Below are 26,492 nucleotides of genomic sequence, written 5' to 3'. Positions count from 1 at the left end.
TAAATGCTTTTGGAGTAGAGAAACAAAACAAAATAATACTACATTTAAGAAATAACAAGTTCTTTTTTCTTGTCTTTTCTGTGGTGCTGGGCTGCAGCCTAGAGCCTTGTACATGCCAGGCAAGTCCTCCATCACTGGCTGCTGCCCCAGCATTCTAACTTTTTTCTTAATCGCCAGAAAATCAGGCTTAAAAGGAATCAGTATTCCTCTGTAGCGTTATGTGTGGCCCAGATAGTCCTTCCTCGTGCAATGTAGTTGAAGACAAAAGCTGGACCACCCCCTGGTTGATAGCAGTTCTTAGAGCTGTAGTGATAGAGAGGATGTGCACATGTGAAGGCTCCTCATCCATCTGTAATACCAAAACCAGGAGAGCCACATAGAGCATCAGCATTCAAAAGGAAAGAACCTGGGCTCTGGGTGTAGTGCTCCGCAGGGCACTTGCCTGAGGCTTTAGTTTCCACCTCCAGAAGAGCAACAAAGAAAAGAGAAGGAGCAAGGGGAAGAAGTAGAAGTCTGTAAAATATCCCATGAAGTGCGTTCTATAATCAGTGGTGTTTACTGAAGATGACAAGGGGGACTGATGGCCCTAACCGGAAGCTTGGCTGGTATTTGGTCTTCTGGGCCTTGGATGGCTGTAAGTGAGGACAGGAAGCAAAAACTGGAGCAGATGTGTCCAGAATCAGTTGCAGAGCTGGTGCCCCCAAAGGGGGTGAGGCAGGGAGAGGGTACTGGATAGAACCCAGCAGAGAATTAAGTGATGGAGAAGGGAACTTGAGACCCCTGTTCTCAGCTGCAATCCTTGAAGGGAGCTGGCAAGTCCCTGTCTCCTCATCCATCAGTGACAAACAACTTTGGAAGCAGTTTCCCTAAATCAAGTCCCAAGGCTTTCCAGACAGTAGACAGAAGCAAGCTCTGAGAGACCGTCAGACACGGGGAAAGCTAGAGTGGTGGCACGGATGGGGGGGGTCAAGAAGAGAAGGGATGCACAGGTGCCCTCAGGGACGGCCCTGTCACTCGGCTCTGGTCTTAGCTCCCTCTGGGTCTGCATCACCCAACAGGGCATCCAGCCATGCTGAGGCTTCAGAGGTCATCTCAATAGTGCCCTACCAGTTTGCTGATTCTGCCCCACATGGTACTGATCCCCAGTCAACACTCTGAACCCCAAATCTAGGTCTGCATCAGTTTTGGTTAGTCATTGCATAAGCCAGCAGACCAAAGGCGGAGGAAACTCAGGTCTCAGGAACTGCAAGGGTTGGCCTATCAACAATGCACCATAAACATCTTAATCATCAGATGTTTTAAAGAAACAAAGGGGCCTGGATTGGTGGCTCACATCCCCAAGCCCAGCACTTCAGGGGCTAGCTAAAGCAATCCCAGAACTTCAGGGGCTAAAGCAGGATTGCCATGTGGTAAAAGCCAGCCTGAGTTACATAGTAAGATTATGTCTCCAAAATCCAAGACATAAAGAACAAGCACATAACAAAAAGCTGATGTGTTTCACCTCTGAGCTACACTCTCAGCCTCATTTTTGCATGCTCTTCTGATACTACTTAGCAGAACAGCTGACAAGTAACCATCATTTGTAAGACCTGAGAGCGTCAGAGCCAACAGAGTTGAAGAAAAGCATATTTACAAAGCATTATTTCCCCAAATATACAAAAGAGAAAATCAAACAGAAGACTCCAGTCTGCTATGTATATTATGATTTCCCCACTGGTCCGATGCAGGATGCTGTCTTTAGTACAGAGTGGACAACAAGGACAGCACTGGAACTTACAGGACCTTCTACGGTTTAAACCTCCATCAATTGGCACCAGCGCTACCCGATACTGGAACCATGCCTCCTAGTGGACTAAAAGAGTAAATGACCAAATAACACATGATTTCAAGGGCGGGATGTAAGAAGTTAAGGATAAGAATGGAACTTAATTATCTTAATAACTTATATAGTACTTATTCACCAGAGATGGTCTTGAGCATGGTACTGTTATGGATTTACCTAACTGGCATAACTCTTAACTTTGTTTTGTCTCATTTATTTATTTATTTATTTGTTTGTTTATTTATTTGTGTTTGTGGGTAGGTGCATACGTGTAGGTCAGAAGGCAACTTAGGGGAAGGCAGTCCTCTCCTCCCATCGTGTGGCTCCCAGGAACCAAGCTCAGGTTATCAGGGCTGGTAGCAGATGCCTCTTCCCACTTAGCTATCTCACTGGTCCTAATGTTAGTACCATCCACAAGGGGCTGGATCTTCCCTCACTGATCACTAACTGAGAAAATGCCTTTCAGCTGGATCTCATGGAAGCTTTTCATCAACTGAGGTTCCTTCCTCTCTGATGACTTTAGCTTGTGTCAAGCTGACACACAAAACCAGCCTGTACAATGCCCTCTGTACAGGTAGGTAGCTCAGCTCGAAGTGGTGGCCCTCAAGGTAGCAAGTACTCTCAATCAGTTTTAGGAGCTAAGTGGTGGTGGCCCACACCTTTAATCCCAGGACTCAGGAGGTAGAAGCAGGTGGACCTCTGTGAGTTCGAGGCCAGCCTGGTCTATAGATCGAGTTCGAGGAAGGCTCCAAAGCTACAGAGAAACCCTGCCCCAAAAAATCAAAAAATAAAAACAAAACAATAAGTTTTTAGGCTTATTTCAGGTTGCAATGTAATTCTTTCCTTTTTAATTTACCTTTTATCTACTTTTTTTCCTTTTTAAATTTGTCTTATTGCTCTGAAGGCAACTTCAAATCTTTTCTGGAGCATGGTAACGGGTAAGTGCCCAGCTGGATGAGTTAATGAAATGGAACACAGATGAGAGATCTGAGCTCACAGATTGCATAAGCAGCCAGCTCATAACCAGCAAAGGCCTACACCATCTGACTCCAATTTAGGGTCCTTGAAGTAAACTGTATTTAAATGGTGGCTCTCGGTGACGAGATGCTTTACATTTTGTCTAAGGCATACGGATTCTAAGATGGGAAGACAACACAGACGTCGGCTAAATGTGACTTTTCTGAATAAAAGGGAATATGAAAAAGATAACAGTTTTGTAGTAGTGAAACAAAAAGAAATCTTAGTACTGTGAGTGATCCTGAAGCGTGTCATCAACGGTCTTGACGCCCAACGTGATTACGCAACACCGGGGCATATCAAACATGTGTTAGGTCACATCAGGAAAACACCTTGTGTCGGTTAGTTTTATTGTAATTTCAATAAGGGATGAGGTTGGCCTGTGGATGTCTCTATGGGGGATTGTCTCGATTGTTAATTGACCTAGTTCACCATGGGCAGGACCATCCCCTAGGCGGGAGGCCCTGAACTACAGAATTCATTCTGGTTGAGTGGTCAGCAGCAAGCATGCATTTATTTCTCTCTGGTCTTGACTGTGGATATCATGTGATTAGCTGCTTTGAGTCCCTGCCCTGACTATTCCTCGGGAATGGACTGTAATCTGGAATTAGAAGACAAGCTCTTTCCTCCTCTAAATTGCAGTTGGCTAGGGTGTTTTAGCAAGCATCAGACATGGAACTAGAACACATCTTGACCTGTGATTTCTGTAGCGTTGAAGGATTCACTCTGAGCCCAGGCTTGTCCACAAGGCATCTTTGCTATTTATCTGAAGAATACATTCTCACCAGTCACAAGACACCGCTTTGTTTTGAGTGGTTCCAAGACAAGTGAAGCATAAAAAGAACACACGGATGTGGCATCCAGTTCCAGAAAGGGGCAGCGAATGAAACTGTGAGGAGCTAGGATTCAAGTGGTTCAAGCCCGTGTCTTTGCCCTCACAGGGATCAGCTGGGCACTTCAAAAGTTTTTTTTAATAAGAGGTAGTGGTGTAAACATGGCAGAATAAATTTCAAATGCAATTGCTGCTATCAAAGATGTATTAGATGTTAAATGAATTTAAAGACTGACTAACGCTTTCAGAAAACATATTAGAGCCATCACAGGTTTCCAGAAACAAATGCAATGCAAAGGTTTTTATAGACTTCACTGCAAGTGAAATGTGCTCGATCACATTTGCAAAGACTGGAAGAATAGCGATTACTAAGAAACAATCCAGCACATTAGGGCACAGAGCACGGCCAAAAGCAACACTTTAAACAAGTCATCTCAAAGCTCACAAATACACACGAGAGCGGCCTTCAAAGCACACAGTACGAGAGGCTGATACTTGACAAATAATGCCTAAACTCTTTGTAAATCCTCATCTAATGCAGCCAGGGCTCACAACACTTTCCTTTGAACACTCTCTGTGATCGTCAGTCTTTACTGCTGAGGGGAATTTAAAGGTGTTTAGGTAAAAGCAAGGTAAAAGCTCAATATTTGTGTTTCCTCAACTTTCATAGTTTTAAACCCTAATCACAGGCCAGAACAATGGCTTAGGAGTTAAGAGTGCTTACTGCTCTTCCAGAAGATCAGAGTTGGTTCCCAGCACCCGAGGTCAGGAAGCTCAACAACCTGGAACTCTGGCTCCAGGGGTCTGATGTCCTCTCTGCCTCCACGGGCACCTACACTCACTGGGCACACTCGCATGCTTGTGCACACACACGCACAACCCTGAAAACCCCAATCACCACTGTGGTAAATGGGTCTGTGGATGGGTTCCTTATGATGTGACCATGTATTTAGTAAGAAGCAGCAGAGTTTTTTCCCATCTCCCCCAGAGGAGGTGACAGGGACAACACTGACAGGAGCAGACCGGACCTCCACCATTGTGGTTCCCTGGTCTCAAAGTCCCAGCCTCTAGAACTGCAAGATAAAAATTACCCAGTCTGTGTTTCATTAATACAGCCAAGCAGACTGAGACAGACTCTGAAAGACAGAATGTGTGTGTGTGTGTGTGTGTGTGTGTGTGCGTGCGCACTTGTGCATGCATGTGTACATGCATACATGTGGATTTGTTTGTTTGTTTTGTTTGAGACAGGGTTTCTCTGTGTAGCTCTGGCTGTCCTGTAGACCAGGCAGGCCTTGAATTTACAGAGATCCACCTGCCTCTGCTTCCTGAGGGCTGGGATTAAAGGTGTGCCTCACCACTGCCCAGCACATACAAGTGTTTAAATACCACTTTTGAGGACAGTTACTGCAGTGGTTGCATAAGTAGGGACATTTGTGCAAAGAGGCTATGATTTCATTTATTGTTTCACGACAGGCATTAACTTCATGGTCACATGACAACCATCACTGTCACTACTTTCTGATATGCTGAGCATGGAGTGTGTATCCAATACCTTGCTATGTACTACTTGATATGTGTCTTTCTTATTTAATTTTCAGGACTTGGGAGGTATTAATATTTTCATTGTATAAATGAGGAGCTAGGTCTCAAAACCCAGAAGTCACATGGAAAGCAGGTGGGATTTAAGCTGAGGATGATCTGGCTTTTGGACCTGCGGATCTGTGCTTCAGCATGCAAAGCTATGCAGAGCAAGACCACAGGACTCAAAGGCATTTCTTTTTACCCCCAGGTGATTACAGAGTGATTATAGTTGGGGTGACCAACACACCTCTAATATTGGAAAATTTTCTACATAGTCCAAAGGTGGATCCTGGACAGGAAGAGCCAGTGAGATGGGTAAAAGACTCAGTAGTGTACAGACACAGACTCAGAGGGTAACACCCAACTTCTGCCAGAGAGGGAATCTTCTGCCAGATCTTTAGGGAAGCAATTTTACCATGGCAATCACTGAAAGCATCACCAGATCGAATTTATTTTAAATAACTTAGATTACTGTTATATAAATAGTGAGCATAAGCATTGTCACGTTATAGGTCAGTAATCAGGCCAGTCACTCTGGAGCACCAGGATAAAAGACTTTCCTATCAAATGTGGTCTCATCTACATTGCCTGAGTATACTTTACAAGTTTGGCCTTGATGACACTTCGGCATGAATGCAAACCTGCTCTGGTAAAGGCAAGGGGAAGTTACCTGGTGGTACTTCTTGAGAATGTTGTGCATCTCTGCCACGTCCTCGCTGGTAATGGTCTTGATGACGTATCTTTTGTCATAGGATGTGTGAAACCGAGCCCCGCTGCGTGCCTGGGAGTCATTGGGCAGGGGTGCACTTCTGGTCAAGGAATTCTTCCCGGTGGGATGAGAGAAGAGGAGGGAAGAGAACTGGTTAAGGTGTGGCTTTGTGAGTCTGGAACACTGTTGTCATAGCAAGAACATTTGCGTCTGGAACAAACTGGTAAGTGGCTGGCATTATTTTACAATTCTCGTAACTCAACTGCAAGTCTTTTAAACGAAATGGAAACAGCTGGGCAAGCACTACGGTTCTAATGTTCTTAAAGCAATAAGTGCTGGGCACGGTGGTGCAGAGCAATCAGGAGGGTGGTAGCAAGTTCTAGGCTAGCCTGTGTGGTGGTGGTGCTGTTTTGTTTTTGAGAAGGATTCTATGTATCTCTAGCTATCCTGGAACTCTCTAGGGAGACCAGGCTGGCCTTGAATCCACAGAGATCAACCTGCCTCTGCCTCATCTTTGATTAAAGGCATGTACAACCATGCCTGGTTTGAGGCTAGCCTAGAAGTCTCCATGTAGACCTATATAGGCCAGCCTGGTCTACATAGCAAGTTTCAGGCTATGCATGGCCTGAACATCTTGTCTCAGAACAAACAAACAAACAAGCAGGTCATATCTAGAATTGTAATGAGTTATTTCTTTGCCTTGTTCTCCTTTTCAGAGTTAGGCTAGAACTCAAAATTTTCTTCTAACCAGGATCAGGTTTTAGTCACAAAAGGAAATTGCAAAGACACAAGACATCTCTTTATAGTGCAGGCAACCAGAATTCTGCACATTCTGGTAAGATCCTATGCAATGCTGCCCTCACTACCACATCATTTCATAGACAATAAGATGAGTTTGGAGAGGTTTAGTAACAGAGTAAAAGTCATATAGCCAATAAATGAAGAACTAGAATTCCAGCTTGTATTGCTGGCCCAGAACCTAGGTTCTCAACTAGTAAACTAGCAAAGTATTTAGCTAGTCAACTGTGGCCTGTGGAGGAAACAGGAGCTTGGACAAGTGTGTTCTACAACAATGCATTAGAAGACTCTGGGTTAGCACACCCTCTACCCCTCTGCAATAACCTTTGAGTGTTATCCAGGGTGGGTAGGGAAGGGCTCTCTGTAAAGACTCTTTGCAAAGCAATGTACCCCCAGGATGTCCACATGGCAGCTAAGGCTCTACAACTCTTCACTCACTTGTCATTCTTTCTTTGAGTTGCCAAGAAAGTCCCCCTGCTTGCCCCTCTTTCTACACTGATCATGAAACTAGTGGCATTAGTGAACTCCTGCATCTGAGGAAGTCTGGGCTTCATCACTGCTTATTGCACCATTGAGTAATGACATCATCCCCTTCCAGGCCTTGCTTGCTGGCCGTGTGTACAGGGATTCAAAGGCAAAGTTGCCTCCCTGCTTTAGTTTCCTCTCTAAACAAGCATCCATAGGAACCAGTGGACTAAACACAATTCCAGGGAACACAGCTGACTTTGAAGAGGCAGGCAGCATCACGGTACCATGGAATTTGAGCTGAAAGGACTCTCTGCCTCAAATATTCAGGTCACTTTGTAATTTTCTCATTTCCATGTGCAATACAGCACAGCAGAATCAGACCTCAGCAGCACAGAAGCTTGAGGAGGCAAATGACCCTTCAGTTACATCCTGAGAGAGAGCATCTCAGCTCCGATGTAAGCAAGCACACCTGCCAAGTGCAGAGGCAAGACTGCCAATTAACTAAATCTGCTTTTCTTAGCTTATCAGAAAACTCGAGACGAAAAACTAATAAAATAAAATGTAATTCCAGCAGGATTTAAGTATCAAGATTTGGCCACATTAAATTATTATTAAGACAACTGAAATTTATCAGGTAGATAGAACATAGGGAAAGAATTTTCAGGATGAAAATGGGGACATTAGCAAAATTTAATTCTCAGTTAATTTTTTGTTGTTAAAAACAACAGCAGCAGCAACAAACCTCCTTTATACTACTTCTCGCTTAGAATACAAAGGAAGAAAAATCAAAGTGGATGCCCCTTTTGTAGGTAAATGCTAGCAAAAAAAGTTATTATACATTGCTAATGATCTTATTTTTCCCCATCCTCAAATTATCCTGCAAATTACCTTCAGACATAAAATCAAAGCAAGAAAAATGGACTTAGACAGGAGGAAGAGGCAGTGCAAACAATAGGATAACTCTGATGCAGGAACAGTGATGGACAGACACATGTTTTCAGTCAGGAGTGGTTACCACCTAACAGACACAACTTGCTGAAGGAAGCATGATTTTGGCTCATGACTTCAGCAGGCTCAGCTCACAGCCACACTCCCATGAGTTTTACAGAACACTGTGGCAGGTACATGTGGGCAGGACGGCTGTTCACATGGTATCAGATCAGGGAGCGTGTGGGTGGGATATGTGGGCACTTCTCTCTCTGGCTTTGTCTAAATTCTATTCTACTTGGGCTACCAGGTCATTCAATGATGCTGTTCACTCTCAAGATGTGTCTTTCCCCCTCACTTACTGCTCCACACACCCTTTCTGGAAGTATCTCCTCACACTCACCCAGCAGTGCCATTCACTAGCCCTGGGCATCTTTCAATTATTACATTGACAAAAGGAGCCCTCTCAAGTTTCATAGCTCTAGGAAGGTAACCCATCCTCTGGGGAACCAGTGGAGAACAAAACCGACAGCTAACTGGTCAATGCTGCCCAAGCTCAATGAGCAACCGACATGGGAACTGCAGCTTCTGGCTCCATAGGCTGGTGTCAGGACATTCGAGGAAGTAGATGATGCTGATGGAGGGGGTTTGTGACCCACCTGTGATAGCCGAGGGTCTCTCGAGTGATGGTTGCAATGTGTTTAATCCACATTATGTGAAGAGCATACATACTTAGTATGCAGTAACACACACTTGCTGCTGTTCATTCTATTCCCTCCAACTCAAAGCTCAGTTAAAATGGGAAGCTGTAGTCATTCACCACAGTCGTCAATTAAGTTAACGACATCGAGCATGGATAAGGCTGCATGTGTTTATAAATATTAAAACTGCATTAATAAAATAGAGTAAGAACTTAGCTCTGATTGTGCCTCTCCCTTTCCCTTCAGTTTCAAAGACATTAAAAAAATCTTTTACTTCAGACTTTGTGTTAGGATACTGATCATGTCTTAATCTTGGCAAATACAAACCTTATAAGTTATAATCTTGATTCTGCCTAAACGTGCTTCATGCCATGCGTGTTCCCCACTTTCAGACCATGAAAGCACATGTCATTAAGGCTCTTGGCTTTCAAACAATTGGTGAAGCTACAGACACTTTGCCAAAAGTTAGACTGTGCCTGTCACATTAACATAAAATGTAGTAATCAAATTTAGTGAAAGCCTCATCTAACAGACAACTAGAAGATCAGAAGAGTTAATGCAACTGTACACAAAGTGCCTGTTCCTTGGGATGACTGCAAACCCCGGAGAAGTTCAGTTCATGATTTCAAGTTTCCTCACAACATTCCCATAGGTGCATTTTCCCACTTGAAGGTAAAACAATGGCACACAGTGGAGTCAGATAACATGTTTCAGGTTCCTGCCTAAAACTCCCCCTGGGAAAACTAAATGGAGTAGCTGACAGTCAAGACTAAACTTTGACCATTACAAAACCTAACTGTAGATTCTTTTTACAGCTTTTGAGGTAGACATGGACTGGAGCAATTAAGGTCACTGGTTGTTCTAGGGGACCTACATGGTGGTTCACAGCCATGTCTCTGGTCCCAAGGGATCCAACGCCCTCTTCTGGCTCCACAGGCATTGCATACATGTGGTTCACAGACATGCATTCAGACAACACACCTATACAAATAAAAATAAAGGTTAAAAAATAATGCAAATTTGTCTGAATTTCTGGGCAATGTTGTGTAATGTTGAAGGTGAGGGCCAAGTATCTAGAATGTTCTCTCATAACACCACCTGCTATTCCTCTGCCTTTGCATATGCCATTTAGCCTCTTTGAGCCTCAGTTTCTGGTCTGTAAAATGAAGGGCAGTAAGACAGGAGGCAGGGAGGCAGGGAGCTAAGTTAGCTAAACGTCTACCTCAGATCTCTTATAATTCAACAAACAGACCAGGCTCAACATTTCCCAGGCTGAGGAGGTGCCTCAGTGGCTCAAACGCTTGCCGCACAAGCCTGAGTCTGGGAGCTGGTGTGTCTGTATTCCAGGTACTCAGCGGCAGAGACACCCAGGCTTCTGCAACAAGCTGGCTAGCTAGACTTAGTTGACTGGCTGGTTTCAGCCAGAGACCTTCCAGCATACATGAGCTCCGACACACATACATCTACACACCTGTAAACATGCCTACACACAGGCATTCATACTAAAAGAAAAACCCAGCCCAAACCAAAGTACTTTTTCCTCTAAGATATGGCTCTTTGCTCAAGCAAAGGCTGGGAGTACAAATCTTAGAAGAACTCAAAGCATGTTTCCTAAGAAGATTCTAGTCAGGAGACTTAAGGCTACCATACTCTTGGTGTGATGATGGCTTAGAACATGTAGGCCAAGATTTAAGAGAAGATGACAATTCAGAAGGCCACATCAAACTACACTTCACAGATTCCAGATGTGTTCAGGGCAGTATCAGCAACAGCAGGCATCCGCACCTAAGGGAAGGACTCGGTTCAGAGCCTGTGATCTAATAAAATGGAGTTTGGAACAGCTCGGGGTCCTCATTCTGTTGCAAAGGAAAACTGAATGCCAGCACTGTACAGGACACTTGGGCAGGAGGGAGGCCAGGACGGCTTGTGGGAAACAGAGCTGACCTATAGGTGCCCCGGGGGTCCTCCTGATAAAAAGACTTGGAGGCAGCTTTTAGAACGTCCCAACACCCTCAACTTAGAGATAAGGAAACAGACCCAGAGGGTGCCAGCAAAGGCCTAGCCTAGGGACACACCCAGATGCTACAGCAGGCACGAGGAGGCCTTGGGCTCCAGAGTGCGGCAGCCATTTCAATGGGATACTTCATATTGATTTTTTTCCATGGTGACAAACACCTTCTAATACCAATTTAGAGTGTGAGCCGGCTGGCACAAAATCAAACTTGTCCCCATGTTTTCAATTTTGCCAAGTCAAGTGTGTGGAAAATATCAATAACAGCCGCAGTGTTGAAGCCACCCAGACTACTTTATGTATGTTTTTATTAACCTGTGTACAAAGACTTGGTTCATTCAGGGGTAGGCCTTTGCTGAACTGCGCCTGCAGGGGGCAGGAGTAGAAGCTGTCTTGTCTCCAGACAGGCGCTGAGGCACTAACAAACCTCAGGAGAAGCAGAGTTCATGGTGCTGCAGCTGGGAGCTAGTTTATGCAGAATGAGGATGGGGCTGGAGGAGACAGACACAGGTTGTAGTGTTCCCATGAGTCCTGAGGGCTACAGTGGCGATGCCGACCCTAGGACTTCTTCGCGTTTCTGGCCACGTGGGCCACTTTATCTATCATGTCCATCTTAATTCACACAGGCTGAGTGAGGACTGTTGGGGAATTTTAATTCTCCTTCCACCACTGACTTGTATCTGTCCCACTCTGTTTTTCTTTGTTGAAAACCACACGGGCTCCCCTGGTAGAAAATTCCAAGAGAGAGGAATCTCTTTTGCACCAGGAATTCATCCAGGACGTCTAGCTTACACTCCTCAACACTAAGTTCAGAAATGGATAGACACGAAGGAAGAAGATGGAGTGGGCAAGCTTGGAAGAAGGGAGGCCAATAGAAGCATTATTTAAAAACTTTATTTTAACTAACTGATGAAAAAGAAAGACTGTTTCAGATCAGATCCAACCAAGGCTGAAAAGTGCCACTTTGGTTTAATTTTCACTGTCTCCTTTTCAAAAGTAAAACACATACTTTTCAGGAATCTCATCCACTCATCTGTCCTTAGGAAGAGGTCAGACAAAATTACAGAAACCCACCCCAGTTTGGAGAGATCTCCTTTGGAAACCCAAATTCCTTGCTTTGGACAAGCTTGGACAGTTACTTGTTCTGAAATGAGTTTGACACTATTTAAACTGTAAATCCAGGGTTCTGCACAGATCAGTTCAGAGTGACAGGGGATTATCTGCTACAGCCCTTCCTACAACAAGTTTTTTTTTTTTAATCAGAGAACTCAAACCACTTCAGGAAGCAGCTTCAAGTTGAAGATTCCCAGCTGTTGGGAGACACTTCTGGGCACAGCATGGCCATTACCATCTTAATGGGAGCAGCTGTGGCTTCTGAACAAGACATTGACAAGCTGGGCTTGTTGATACTCCTGCATGGAAAGAGGGTGGGGTGAGGATCATGGACCCTCACCGGAGATCCCAGCCGCTTGTTTCCCCCTGCACCCCTCTCCCAGCTGTCAGTAACCCTGCCCTGGCTGTACTTGGGAAGTGCGAGCTAGAATATATCAGAGTGGAAGGGTGACTATAAGGGGAGGAGGAAGGGATGGCAGCTGCCACCCATCTGGGGTGGGGCTTTTCAGGGGTGCAGCTGTTTAAGGGTAACCCATGCTCTTAAACTAAGTCTATTAAACTCGGGTGCTTTACTAGGCTGGACTTGGTAACTGCTTCTTTTGTTTGTTGTTAGAAAATAATTTATTCCCACTTCTCCAGGAAAGCTGACACAACCCTCCCCCCCCCCCACAGACACGGTTCTCCTTCCGTCCTTGGCCTCTGCTTACAGCTCAGCATCTTCTCAAACTAATGGCTAAAGATGGAGGTAGGGGAAACATGGAGCAGGACAAAAGGGGTCTGCAATAAAAACCAATACAATAGCCCCCATGACAGACCCATTTATCTACAATGAAACATGTTGGCTATAGCTTTTCTTCTATACAGTTGATAATTTCGTATCATAAACTTGTATCATTCTTTAAACGTTGTCATAAGTAGATATAGTATTCTTCTAATGTGTTCCAAGAAAAAGGCAGACAAAAATCAATATTGAGAAACTGAGTTTATTTTAAAAAAGAAATTGATTTTATTTGTATGTATGTATATGCCTACTTATGCATGTGTGTATGCATGTGTGTATGTGTGCATACGCCCATGTAGGTCAGAAGTTAATGTTGGATGTCTTCATCTATGCGTCTTTTATTAACAGTCTTTCACTGAACCTGGAGCTCACCAACTCAGCTACACTGGCTGGCCAGCTTGCAGCCCCAGCAGCCTCCTGCCTTCCTCTCCCGCCAGCACTTGGATTAGTGGAGTATATTTTTTTTTACCTGGGTGCTTGGAATCTGAACTCAAGTCCTCATGTTTTCATGGCAAACATTACACCTATTGAGCCACATCTCCTGTGTCCCTAAACATTTTTTTTGCTTTTTTCAAAAAATGCAAATTTATGATTTATTTGTGCATGTATGTGAGTGACACCATGTAAGAGTCAGAGGATCACTTGTAATTGTTCTATCATGTGGGTTCTGGGAACTGATCTTAGATCATCAGGCTTGACACCAGGTGCCTTTATCCTGACAGACCCTAGACATTCCTTTTTAGTAGTTTTACTTAGAAACAACTCACAGGTCATCTCATTAACCTAAAGTACACAACTCAGAAGTTTTGGTGTGTTTCCAAAGCCATGCAGCTGCTGTCATATCCGTTTCAGAGCATTTTTAGCAGTCTGCACCCACTTCTGCTCTGATTCCTTTCTCTGTCTCTCACCTGAGAACTTCTTGTCGTGATACATTTGCCTGGACATTTCACATAGTACAAATGTGTTGCAACTGGCCCACACATTTTTTTCAATGCTTAGAAACATGGGTATCACTGCACGAGGCCATTGACTGCACAGTTCTGCAAGCTGCAGACTCCACACTGACTCAGGCTGGGCAAGGGGTCACTAGACCTCTGCTCATTTCTGTGCCTGGCCATAGTTGCAGGGGACTCACCACAGGCTGCTGGAGCTAAGGGTAAGATGGACATCTGGACTCAAGTTGAAGTTCTAAGATAAAGCTGATTGTGCTGTGTAGATATGAAGACTACTTAATGATTTCGTCCCTTTCAAAGACAAGCTGGAATGTAAGCTCATTTTTTCCCATAGATATCTGTGATATCTGACATCCTGTCCCAACCTCAACAGCTGTGTTTGAAGCTCTGGTACTCCAGCAACCCTCACCAGGAAATAAAGCAAGATCATCTTTCTTGCATTTATAATTGGAAATTTACTATCCTTCCCCTTTTGAAAGGGATCAACAGTGCTGTCCTTCTCACCCTCCTCCTCCTCTAACAGTGGGCACTGAAGATGTTTACTTCCACAGTGGGAGGTCCAGGATTAGTGGAGCCTCCAGAAGGAGGAGAAACCATGAGGGTCAATTTAATTAGCTCATTCCAATCACCAATCCTTTATAGTTCTCATAAAACATCCTGTTTTAGTAACTGTTACTTCCCCCTGTACCTTTTTTTAAAATGTCAAGCATTTTCACATTTAATTCTCTTGATCTAATCTCATATTTGCATATAGTTTTTCCCATTGTTTGTATCATGTACAGTCTAGTAAGAATTACATATGAAGCAGGATGGCTCAGTGGGTAAAGGTGCTTGTCACCAAGCCTGACAGACGACCTGAGTTGGATCCCTTTCCATTTGTGTGTGGTGGCACCTCAGCCCTGCCTTATCATAATACACACACACACACACACACAAACAAATACATGTGAACATTTTGAAAATCACTTGTGAAACTTTTTAAAAATGTTAGTCAAAAGGAAGAACGCTTGAAAAATTAATCTTGCGAAAACGCTTGAAAAATTAATCCTGCCAAGCTCAAAAGTGGGCAAGCCATTAGCTTCCTAAGAGAAGCTATCAGTATTATGTATAAGAGCTTGTATTAGTTACATTTTAGGCTCCTGTCACCCAAAGACCTGAGCGAAACAACTCAAGTAGGAAGGGTTTATTTGGGCTCCTGGCTTAGGAGTGCTGGGTCTGTGGTTGCTTGGTTACTTGGGACATCATGCAGCAGGGGAGACATTGGAGGATGTGACAGGCAGGAAGCAGACAGGAGGCTGGGACAAGCTCTACTCCACTGACCTGCTGCTGCCAGTGAGTCTCCATCTCATACAAGCTCACAGTCTCCCCACATAGCACTACCAGCTGGAACAAGCACTCAAAACACGAGCCAGGGCATTGGGGGCGGGGGGGGGGGGGGTGGGGGGAGTAGGTGTTTGGTGGATTCCACCTTCAAACCCTACCAGAATTTAAGCAATAGTCGGTACTCTGATGACTTAGCAATGGATTCTGGGATTCGTGAGCTTGGCTGAGAGAATCTGGAAAGCACCTTATCCTTCCTAAAACTCAGATAAAACTGAGACCTACCATTGGGGGGGGGGGGGGATCATGGCATCAGTCACCGGTGACCCAAGCCTTATTCAGACATACCAGCTTCTAGGAAATGTTCCATCTGTTTGATGTACCTGAAGTCTGGAAACCAATCTCATTCCTGCTGGAGACTCAGGATGATGACTACACAGTTATACAGCCCTGGGAAGAAAGTGTGATCATGGCCCAGAGATGGGACATATGTGAGCGGGCACAGGCGTTCTGACATCATCAGACAGAGACAGGCATGCTAGCTTGAACACCATCAAGGAGCTGCTAAATGCATACTGTGTTCAAGGTCCCAGGTTAAGCTCTTAGGGAGTTTCAAAGAAAGTCTGAGCTGGGATCCTCAGCACAGATTGCCTTTCACTTCAGAGGCGAGCAAAACACACTTAATGCTTATTGATAATGGAACAATTATCAGAAAAGAGGAAGATGGTGATGCAATTTAGCGAATTGAGGAGTGAAGGGGCTGGAGCGTCACAGAGCATTGAGAGGACAGCATTTTACACTCTTGGAGTGGCTCTTGACTTTGGAGATAGAAATACAATACACCAGTCCCCAAGGCTCATGAAAAGCAAACACCATGTTTACCTCGCACCCAGGGCTGCACATATATACACAAAAAACAAAGAGACTTTGTAACATTTCTCCTCCATTGCACAAAATCCACAGGACTGCTTGCTAGGTGCAGAATAAGGGCGAGGTATTCAGAACTGTTGCCACGTTTTCCCTGTGTGTCTGACCATTTCACCATCTGTGTTTCCCAAAGTTCCCTCTCTACCCAGTTGCTTTACACTGCACGAATGCCCCTACTTCTCTCTTTCTCTCTGTGCTCTCAAGGGTACCCAGGAAAGGTAGGCAGTAATCAAGACCACAGTTCTTTCCTTCAGATAGTTTTAAGTCAGCTTGACATATCTATACTCCAAACATCTTCATTCGACCAAGCCAACATCCCAGATGAAATGGCAGAATTCCCCCACTCCCTAAGTTTAGTGAACTGAGGAGTTCTTCAACTTAGAGCTTGAAACTTAAAGCAAGAACATCAGAAGTTTAAAATGTTAGCCTTTAAAATGAATTATTTTTAAAATTAGAATTCTCTGTTACAGACACAGAGAAGAAAGGGCATCAAACGTGAATAATGAGGGATTCTAATTCAGGAGGCGCAGTGGGGGAAAACAAAACCTGGTATTATCCAACACAATGAACAAGAGGGCTCAGTTTCAACTGTGCCCTGTATTTAGGCTGAGCAGTGCAGGCTCCATCCTGTGCAACTTCTTGTTTTTTGGTGGGCAATCCTCTGAAAGCTTACAAGCAAACTGAAGCGTTCCCCGCCCCCCCCCAACTTCTCAGCACTATCTTAGATGCCCTGATATCCTTCAAGGCCAGCAAGAAGGCTGCAGATTTTCTCAAAGCTAATTAAACAACTTTTGATTGCTTTATTCTTTTGTCTGTATCTCAAGAATGTCTAGGCCTTGGGCACCAAATACAAGGCTGTAGCTTAGTTGGTAGAGTGCTTGCCTAACTTGCATGAAGTTCTGGGTTCCATTCTAGGTCATAAAACTGGGCATGATGGCACATGACTCTAGGGAAGATGTCTGGAATATTTAGCATAGAATCTGAAATACAGCAGCACAAACAGATACATTCAGAGTCAATTAGTTTGAGTGAAATCAGAATGAAAGAGGTCAGGGCTTGAGGTATTAGAAATATAGAAAAGGCAGTGGTCATCTTCAAAAGCACCTAGAAAGAAAGCAGGGATTGGGACCACATGAACCTACAATAATCAGAAAACTGAATCAATCTGATACAAAGGTTCTGCAGTGAGATTGACTCTGAAACCACCAGTCATGTGCGCGCGCGCGCGCGCACACACACACACACACACACACACACACACACACACACACACACACACTTGCCTATGTATGTTAGGTGGTTGTGGACTTTGGATGTGAAATGTCCCAGGGAAGCTCATGTGTTGGTCCCCAGCTGGTGGAGCTCCTGGGGGCTGATGGGACTGTGCCAGTTCTAAGATAATGGGTAGATTAATCCATTGATGGTCTCATAATCCAATGGCATTACTGAGCTGAGATGGAAGCTAGGAGGCTGGACCTGGGTGATGAGAGTTCATTAGCAGAGCCTTTGAAGGCTTCCTTTTCTCTCTCCCTTATCCCTCTCTCCTTTTTTCTCCCTTCCTCCTCCAGCCTCTTCCCCTCCCCGCTCAGCTTCCTGGCCATCATGAGGCTAGTAGCTTTCTCTATCATATGCTTCCGTAACTATGATATTCTGCCTTACCCCAGGCCCAAAATAACATGGGTTTATAACTTCTGAAACTATGAGCACAAATAAACCCTCCTTCCTTTAAAATTATTTCTCAAAGGCATTCTGTCATAGTAACAAAAAGTGACATGGATGGTACTGCTAATTAGTGATAAATGTCCCATAATGGAACTGTTTTGTCTCTAATACCAAGAAAAACCAAAACAACAACAACAAGAACAAAACCCCAAACTTAAAGATACTCATGAAATCAAAACCAGAGTGAAGGCACAAATGTTTACTGTCTGTGAGGAGAGATTTTCAACCTCATGTAGGATGTTTAAGCTCACAGAGCTCAGTAAGGCTGGCTAATTACTTCCTTCTACTTTGCCAAAGTGGCTTCCAGTAAACCACGCCGAGGAAGCAAGGTGAGACAGGTATCCATTTGAGTTAATGGAAAGGCCCAAATACAAGATGAATCAGATGATCTTGGTCCTTATCACCACGTCTAAAATACAAGCACTTCAGAAAACAGACACAGGCAGGCAACAGCTGCTTCCCATTAACAGGCTGGTGCCTCTGAGGGGTGACAGGAGCCTAATTTGCTGGCCTAGCACTGGAAATGCATCCCAGGCTCACACGAATGGGCTCAGAACAGAAAAAGATTCTGTCTTTCTTTTTCTCTTTGTTTTGGTACAAGGGATAGGATCAAGTGTCATACATGCTAAGCACAGACTCTAACCACAGTTTAGATGTCGCCTTTCAACATACAGTGCACTTGGGAGGGGCAGGAATACATGACATTGTGGTGCTCATGTGCCAACCAGTGTCTTCTACTACATAGGCTGGAGAGTAGCTGAGCTGGATTCCCCTGAATCCTGCCCACTTGAAGCTTTCCACAGGAATCCACCAGGTACAGCTAGAGAGCCAGAGTATCACAAATGTTATCCTTCATGCCAGATCACGTAGTCAACAATCTGGACTCAAGCCTCATTTTATCATTTTTTCTTTGGCTCAGATGTGGGATTCTGTCCTGCTGAAAAATTCTTTTCCCGTCTTAGGGATGGAACCCACAGAGCTGGGCACACTAGACAAGTGCTCTACCACTGAGCTACACCCTGGGCTGCTGGATAGACTTTGGGAAATTAGGGCTCTGGGAAAAGAATGTAGACTTGGAGAGAAAAGAAAAGCCCACCCGTGGTTTACTGAAGGCACCCTGAACACTCACTGGAAAACATTTTAAATAGGAATACAGTTGTCAAAGAGAAAGCATCATTTTCCATGCCTGAAGCAGCAGGCAGGGTTGAGGGAAAGAGGCGTTCCAATGATTAATTCCACTCATACCGACTCCCTCCATCCTGATCTCTCATGATCAGGGTTCAACAGACTTGCCAATTAATTACTCGAGTCACCCTCCACTTGCTTCACTTCCTTTCCAAGTCTATATTCAGCGATTTGCACACTCTTAAATACCGACTTACATGGTGGTGTTTTTAAGGGGAGAGAGTGGTGCCTTAGTATTTCAGCAACAAAACCGTCATTTTAGGAAACCTTAAGAACTACTTATCGGAGCATGTGCTGGTCAAGATCTTCAGCTTGCTGCCCACCGGAGCCCTGGCAGCCCTTAAGTGCACCTGCCACCACTTCGAGGGCATCATCGAAGCTTTTGGTGTGCGTGCCACAAACTCTCGCTGAAGAACCGGGACCCCCTCTATCGCGATAGCTCTTGTAAGCAGTGCCACAAAAGATATGAGAAGGGCGATGTTGTCACTCTGCCGCTGGCACCCCAAGCCCTACCACCATGACCTGCCTTATGGACGTTCCTACTGGATGTGCTGCCTCAGAGCCGATCGCGAGACACCTGGCTGTCCCTTGGTTCTGCATGACAACTTGGCGCTGCCCTGCAATGGAGTGGGTGGGGGCGGTGCTTAGGGATGGGAAACACCTGCCATACCTAACCGCTTCCAGCTTTGCTGGGACTGGGGGCCAGTCACCAGCCAACACCTACCAGTCCATCTAGCATTCAGCTCCCACTAGAACTGGGACCAGGTTTGGGGGTCAACCCTGGTTGACCCTGTTGGTTTTCTACTCTTCAGAGCCGGGCCATGGACCCTCAGAGAGGGTTGTGCCTCCATCAAGCCCCAACCCCATCCCTGAATCTCTCTACACCAGGAACCCGCCAGCAGGGAGCGGTCAGCAGCTAATTTTGGCACCACCTGAGGCTTTGGAGGCCCTTTCTGTGCCTCCTCAGCTCTTTGCCTTTGGAGCTGTGTTCACCAAAGGGTTGCAGTCTCTGAGGCTGACACCTCCAGGCCAGTAGCTCGAAACTCAAGTCGGCACTTTTTGGAGGCAGCCCACTGTTTCTACATGTTTTCCTCATTAAATAAAAATACTATTCAGCAGAAAAAAAATGGAATCCTGAAATTTGCAGGCAAATGGATGGCACTAGAAGAAACCATCCTGAGCGAGGTAACCCAGTCACAAAAAGAGAAACATGGCATGTACTCTCTCATATATGGATTTTAGACATAGATCTGGGGAGTCCCAGCCTACAACCCCATGGCCAGAGAGTATGGGAAGCAGAACCTTCATTCAGTGGCTGATGGAAGCAGAGGCAGACTCCCACGGCTAAACACTGAGCTTAACTCAAGAAAGCCAGTGATAGAGAGGGAGGACTGATGACCAAAAGGATTAAGACTGGGCTAGTTTAACCCCAGAAACAGCTGACCTGACAAGGGTTAATTCTTGAATCCCAGACTGATGCCTGGGAATCCAGCATGGGACTGATCAAGACCCCCTGAATGTGGGTGTCAGTGAGGAGGCCTAGGGAATCTATTGAGCCTTGGGTAGTAGATCAATATTTATCCCGTGTATACAAATGGACTTTGGGCTCCCAACAATGAGAGATGCACTCTCACCCTGAACTCTTGAGGGAGGGTCTAGGCCCTGCTCTGGATGAAATGACAGACTATGGACACCCCCATGAGGGCTTCACCCTCCCTGGGGAAATGAGGGGATAATGGGGGGGTTGGTGGGAGGGCACAGGAGGAGGGGTGGGAAAGGGAGAGGGACCTGAAATTGACATGGGAAGCAACCTTATTTCTAATTTAAATTTAAAAATAAAAAATAAAACATAAAATAATAATTAAAAAACTACTTAATTCTGCCACCACACAGAACTCAGAACCTAATGGGATCGTTTTCAATGTCTTCAACAGAACTGATGAGGAGAAGTGTACAGATTTTAATTCTGTAATGAATCAAGGAACACAGGAAGATTTCCCAGTAGAGTCCTCAAAACCCAGTTTCTGTGAAAAGCCAATGCATTTTTTAATAATTACCAATGCTGTTTGTTGTGTGTGTTGTATGTGTGTGGTATGAGTATATGGGAGTACATACATGTAGATGCATATGTTTGGAGGTAGCTTCCTCTACTGTTTTCCACTGTATGTTTTGTGACAGATAGGGGCTCTCTCTGAACCCACAGTCCAAAAACCAACTAGACTGGCTGGCCAGTGCACTCTGAAGATCTGCCTGTCTCCATCTGCTAGGCAGGCTTTTACGTGTGTATATCAGGGACTCTGGTGACCGAGTAGCTCACCAGCCCCTAGCTATTTTCTAATTAAAATGGGGATAGGTGGGATCCAGGAGGGCCACAGACATGTTGACCCCAGAGTCAGGCAGGGATTTCTTTAAGATATCAAAGAATCTGTGGCCTGTTTAAATGTAATAACAGTTCTCAAGTCATATGAAATTATCCCTTTTTATTTCACACAAACCTGTTCTTAAAATTCCAGTCATTATTCTGTGAAAGTGACTCTTTAAACCATAGACGTTGTGCCCATGACTCTGATCTACGTTTCCGTTTTATTAAGGAAGTCCTAACCTGAGGGCTGATGTCAGAGCTGTTTAAGGAAAGGGATACCTATATCCTCCACCCCTAAGTCTTCCTTTGGGGCCCAAAGCTTCCACCCTGCACCTGAGCCTCTGTGGAGCTTATGACCCTACTGAACAATGATCACCTGGGCAGCAGCCTTTTCAAAGTATAACAATATCGTGTTGTGGAATGTTGTTTTAAGGATGTAAAGGTTTGTTACATTTGTTATGATGCATTTGTTTAACTAGGCAAAGATGTGTTACATTTGTTTCACCTTGTTTGCCAAAGGCACCTGATTGGTCTAATAAAAAGCTGAACATCCAATAATGAGGCAGTAGAGGAATAGATGGGATTGGAGGGCAGAGAAAATAAGTAGGAGGAATCCAGACTCAAGACAGAAGAGAACAAGAGAAGGAGAGAACAAGGGAAAAAGAGAGGTAAATGCCAGCCAAACATGGAGTAGGACATACAAAATGAAAGAAAGGCAAAAATCCCGAGGTAAAACATGGATGAAGAGAAACAGGTTAAATTAAGTTATAAGAAGTAGCAACAAACAAGTCTAAGTTAAGGCTCAGCATTCCTAACTAATAATAAGTCTCCATGTCATGGTTTGGGTTCTGGTTGGGGGGCCCCAAAGAAAGCTTGCTACAATGAAGCATGGCTGAAATTCTTGGAAATGTTTAACAAGGATGGGTGGGGAATGGGAGCCTAATGTTTAGCAAGGCAGGTTAAGTAATCACAGTTTGCCTGAGTGAGCATATTCAGGAGAAACCATAGAGCAAGCTGTGCCAATGTGGCACTTGTAAGATTTCCTGGGGTGACAATGTGGCACTTGTAAGATGCAGGTTTTAAATACAGGGCAAGTTAGAGAAAGTGTTTATTCATTCGAGAAGGCTTAAAACAAGTTAGAACTTAGATTTCTGCTTCATGACCAACAAAAATCCTTTAGTACTTATGGCTCTGTTGTCCACATGAAGCTTGGGGAATCAATGGCAGGTGCAGCATTTTGGAACGAGAATGGCCCCTGCAGGCTCATATATTCGAATACTTGGTTGAAGTTGGTGGAACTATTTGAGAAACATTAGGAGGAGGCGTGTCTTGAGGGGCAGACTTTGAGGTCTCAAATGCCCATACCATTTCCAGTTAGCACCCTTAGCTTCATGCATATGTCTCAAGATAGGATAGATCAGCTAGTGCTCTGTCATATCTCTGCCATGCTCCTTGTATGTAGGTATGTATGTATGTATGTATGTATGTATGTATGTTACCTTGGTCATGGAGTCTTAGCACAGCAATAGAAAAGTACTAAGACAGCAGGCCTTCTTTAAGGAAACTGACCAGGGAGCAGGAGATACTTAAAAAGTTACATCACATTTCAAAGTCACAACTGAGACCATGCAAGTATGGGGAGAGAAGTGAGAGCCTGCTACTACGTGGTAAGTGGAAAGGAGACACACGGAGAATTGCAGCTGGCAGGTTCCTACAGGTGACAAGAGGAAGTGGCTATTCTACCATTCAGTACTGTGAGACACAAAGCAAGCCAGGCGAGTGTAGTGATACATTATTTATGACTTACTAAAGCTTGCCTGAGGATTAAGAAAGCAAAGTTAGCCACAAGCTATAGAAGCCAGGCAGACATCTTTAATCCCAGTAGCCAGAAGGTAGGAGGTGGTGGTACACACCTTTAAACCTAGGACTCAGAATTAAGAGACAGACAGATCTCTGTGAGTCCAAGGTCAACCAGATCTACACAAGAGTGAATCAGTCTAAAAGAGAATTATAGCTCATACCTTTAATCCCAACATCAGGAAAGTATATAAGACAGAAGCAAGGTCTCAGAAAGGCATTCATTCTCTAGCCTCACTGAGGAGAGGCAGCAGTCTGAGACTTGGTGAAGAGCTCATGCATGGATCAGCCCTTTCAGCCTGAGGTAGCTGTAAGAGCTAGTGGCTAGCTGCTTCGCTTTCCTGATACTCAGCTTGAAGTCTGAACCCCAATATCTGTCTCTGGGCTCATTTATTTATTCATGTTACAGGCGGGAATGCTGTGGCATGAGGCAGAGTTTGTCAGCTTGCAACCCAGCAAACTAGCAAGACCACAATCCCCGGGACTCCTACGTGACCTCTGCCAAAACAGGAAAACACGAATCTAACACACACATACATGCTTGCATGAGCTGATGACACACCCAACCCAAGAAAGCAGAAAGCAGTGTGGCTGACAGACACTTGCATCTACAAGTGACAGTGTTCACAGAACTCTTCAGTGCTCTGTCCCCTTCCATACAAAATCCATTTCTTTTCCTGTACATATCTCACTGAAATCAAAGCATGCAGAGCCCTTAACTCTTCGAGAATGCCTGACTTCAGAATGAACGCTGAAACTGTGCACCCAACGCATACTCATAAGGACTGAAACACAGAGCAAATCCATACCACAAAAGCAGCTCACCTGGAAATCTTGGTCGTCGATCCCGAACCTCTCCCTAAGATTCCGGAAGACCATCGGGCAGTATTCTTTAAACTTGAAATGGCTCGGCATGTTTTCCCTGCAACAGTCACATTGGGGAATGAGACTCAGACAGACAAGAGGTTAGCAGGCTTCACAACGTCCCATCTGGGTCTGTGTGCAGCAGTGAAGAGAGTTCACCACCCACAGCAAGCACAGATGATACACAGAATTAGGTACAACCCAACCAGACCTGACAAGAGAGGGGACAGACTGAAAATGCTGTCTGTCTCACCCCGGGACTGTGTTACCCCTTCATCCTGGCTGCACACACCACCGTCCTCTACGGAGAGGGGTGGGGAGGGACAAGCTACAAGACGGTAGTGAAAGCAAAGCCTCAGGATGGAGTGAGAAAGGCTTAGCAGTTACTAACCTTACTGCGGAAGCAGCTGTCAAACAGGGCTTGCCCCACACCAAGACCCACGTTCCACATCCACACTGAGAACACTTCCTCATAGTCAGGTTCAAAAGAAACTCAGGACAAATGGCTGACTGTGCTGCCTATTAGCACACTAAAGCCCACACTGGCCTCCAGCCTCCTCAGTACCTGTGGCTCCTCTCAGCTCTTCTCAGCCCACCCCTACCCTAAACGTCTCCAGCTTGTGGTGGGCTTTCCTTCCCCAGTTTTCAGCTTTGGCCATGCATTTAACCCCTCTCTCTTGGTCCCCCCCCCCAGCCTATGCTTTCTCTCTTTTGTCTTCCTCTCTGTCCTCTCATGGCCAGTCCAGTCTGCTGGCCATGTTCTGTCTACTGCTTTCTCTCCCTGCTCTGGACCTTTCCAGACACCTCTGGCTGTGCTCTCATAGCTACAATAAAACCTTCCCCTCATCCATACCTCTGAATAGTCATGTTCTGACTTTATACCCTCATGAACTCAACCTCTAAACACTATTATGGGAAGAAACAAACTCATTATGTTGGCAACAGAACAGCAGCCTGGTTGAGACCCCGCGTGAAGGGCTGGGGTGTAGCTCAGTGGTAGAGCACCCACCTCGCATATGTGAGTCTCCAGGCTCAATCCTAGTACTATACTACAACACAGAGAAAAGGGAGGCAAGAAATTCCATACTTATCCTGTTATGGCAGGATGCTCTTGGGCTCACCCTATGCATACAGAATGACCCCTCCTTTGTATCCTCAGAATGATGGATACAAATTGGGCATACCCATCTATTAACTATTCTTTATATAGGAATAATAGCCATTTGTGTATGTGTCAATTTCCAGTTACTGTCCTGGCTGTGAGACCTTTGAGGGAAGGACCACGGTGTATCTCTAGCTTTTGGATGAACTGCCTGATATGTAATCGACTTTCCATGATGACATCAAATGTACCCCATTTACATGATGAACATTAGCAATGCTTAACATGACCCCTGGTTCTATTTTGCGATAATACACCTTAATTATTTACTGTTTTATAATGTAGTCATTTCTATTCATAAAGCCACTATTTTCGAAGTTTTGTATACAAGAGCAGAAGTCCATAACGGCTCAAACAATCCAAGTAATTTACAGCTCCATAATTTAAACAGTAATGAGGATATCACTTCTAATGTATAAGATACTCATAGGGAACAATATGCCATATGGCAAATAGATATTATCCCAGGGGGCCTGCTGCTGCTTCTCTGAATATGACAGATGGCTGTGTTTATCACAGGATTAACTTCATCAGCAAAACTTTACTCCCACCCATTGAAAAAAATTATGTGTCTACAGAAAGTCACAAAAAAGTCCTATCTGCACGGCCAGCGTAGTCTCCGAAGAGGCTGGCTGGTACTTACTTGTTAAAAAGGTGATTGTCCACCTTTATCTTTGAGTAGGCTTTGAAGTCGTCAGGCATCAACATGACAGGGATTTGAACATGGCTCAGTTCATTGATCTAGAAACACACAAAATAAACAGCACCGGTTATTACCATCCTGGTGAGGATGACCTGACTTCGCCATGCACTGGCAAAGAAACCCGGTGAACACAAGGACTCTGCCCACCCCTTGCTTCCCAGCATCAACTCTTTCCTCCTGCTGTCCTCACTCCTTCCAGCTGCTGCCCAGGTTCTGTGCTCCCACCTTGCGCCTGAGTGGCACAGGAGGAACATGGGGGCCAGACCTTAAGGCTATCATCCGGGACACATCATTCTCACCCGACTTCCCTTCCAGACACTCAACTCAGAGCTCCCCTGGCCCCACTTCTAGGACAGCTTCCTCTACGAACGAAGTGCTACCTGAGAAAGAGGGATTTTAAATCTGTGAGGTAAGTATGTGTTGAATTAACAGACATCATTTATGCAGTGGAGCACCCAATATATGGCGGAACACCCAAAGACCATATGGCCTTTTCTTTCTTATAGGAATTGGGTTTAAACATAAATATCGGGATCGGGCTTGAACACAACAGATGAGACCTTCTCTGAGGGAGGAGGAAGACAGCTTTATGGGGTTACAAAACAAGGAGAAGCTCTAACAGGGGTTAGGGGCAAAAGCAGGGTCATGTGGACACTTAGACTCTTAGCACTTGGGAG

General features: G+C 44.9%; 1 protein-coding gene across 2 annotated transcripts in view; it reads right to left on the bottom strand.

The window, feature by feature from the left end:
* Positions 1–26,492, bottom strand: part of Pip4k2a (phosphatidylinositol-5-phosphate 4-kinase type 2 alpha) — a 159,539-nt gene that overhangs the window by 42,985 nt on the left and 90,062 nt on the right. The window contains exons 2-4 of one of the 2 annotated variants that reach the window (XM_040755419.1): positions 25,756–25,853; positions 23,912–24,008; positions 5,923–6,075 (exon numbers count right to left, since the gene is read on the bottom strand). In XM_040755419.1, the coding sequence (XP_040611353.1) occupies positions 5,923–6,075; positions 23,912–24,008; positions 25,756–25,853 (348 nt within the window). The remainder of the gene's footprint in view (positions 1–5,922; positions 6,076–23,911; positions 24,009–25,755; positions 25,854–26,492) is intronic. The other variant, XM_040755420.1, reaches the window with a different exon arrangement.

Source organism: Mesocricetus auratus, unplaced genomic scaffold, assembly GCF_017639785.1.
Source record: "Mesocricetus auratus isolate SY011 unplaced genomic scaffold, BCM_Maur_2.0 Super-Scaffold_100013, whole genome shotgun sequence".
In the NCBI taxonomy this organism is placed as follows: domain Eukaryota; kingdom Metazoa; phylum Chordata; class Mammalia; order Rodentia; family Cricetidae; genus Mesocricetus; species Mesocricetus auratus.
This window is presented reverse-complemented; position numbering and strand designations above follow the sequence as displayed.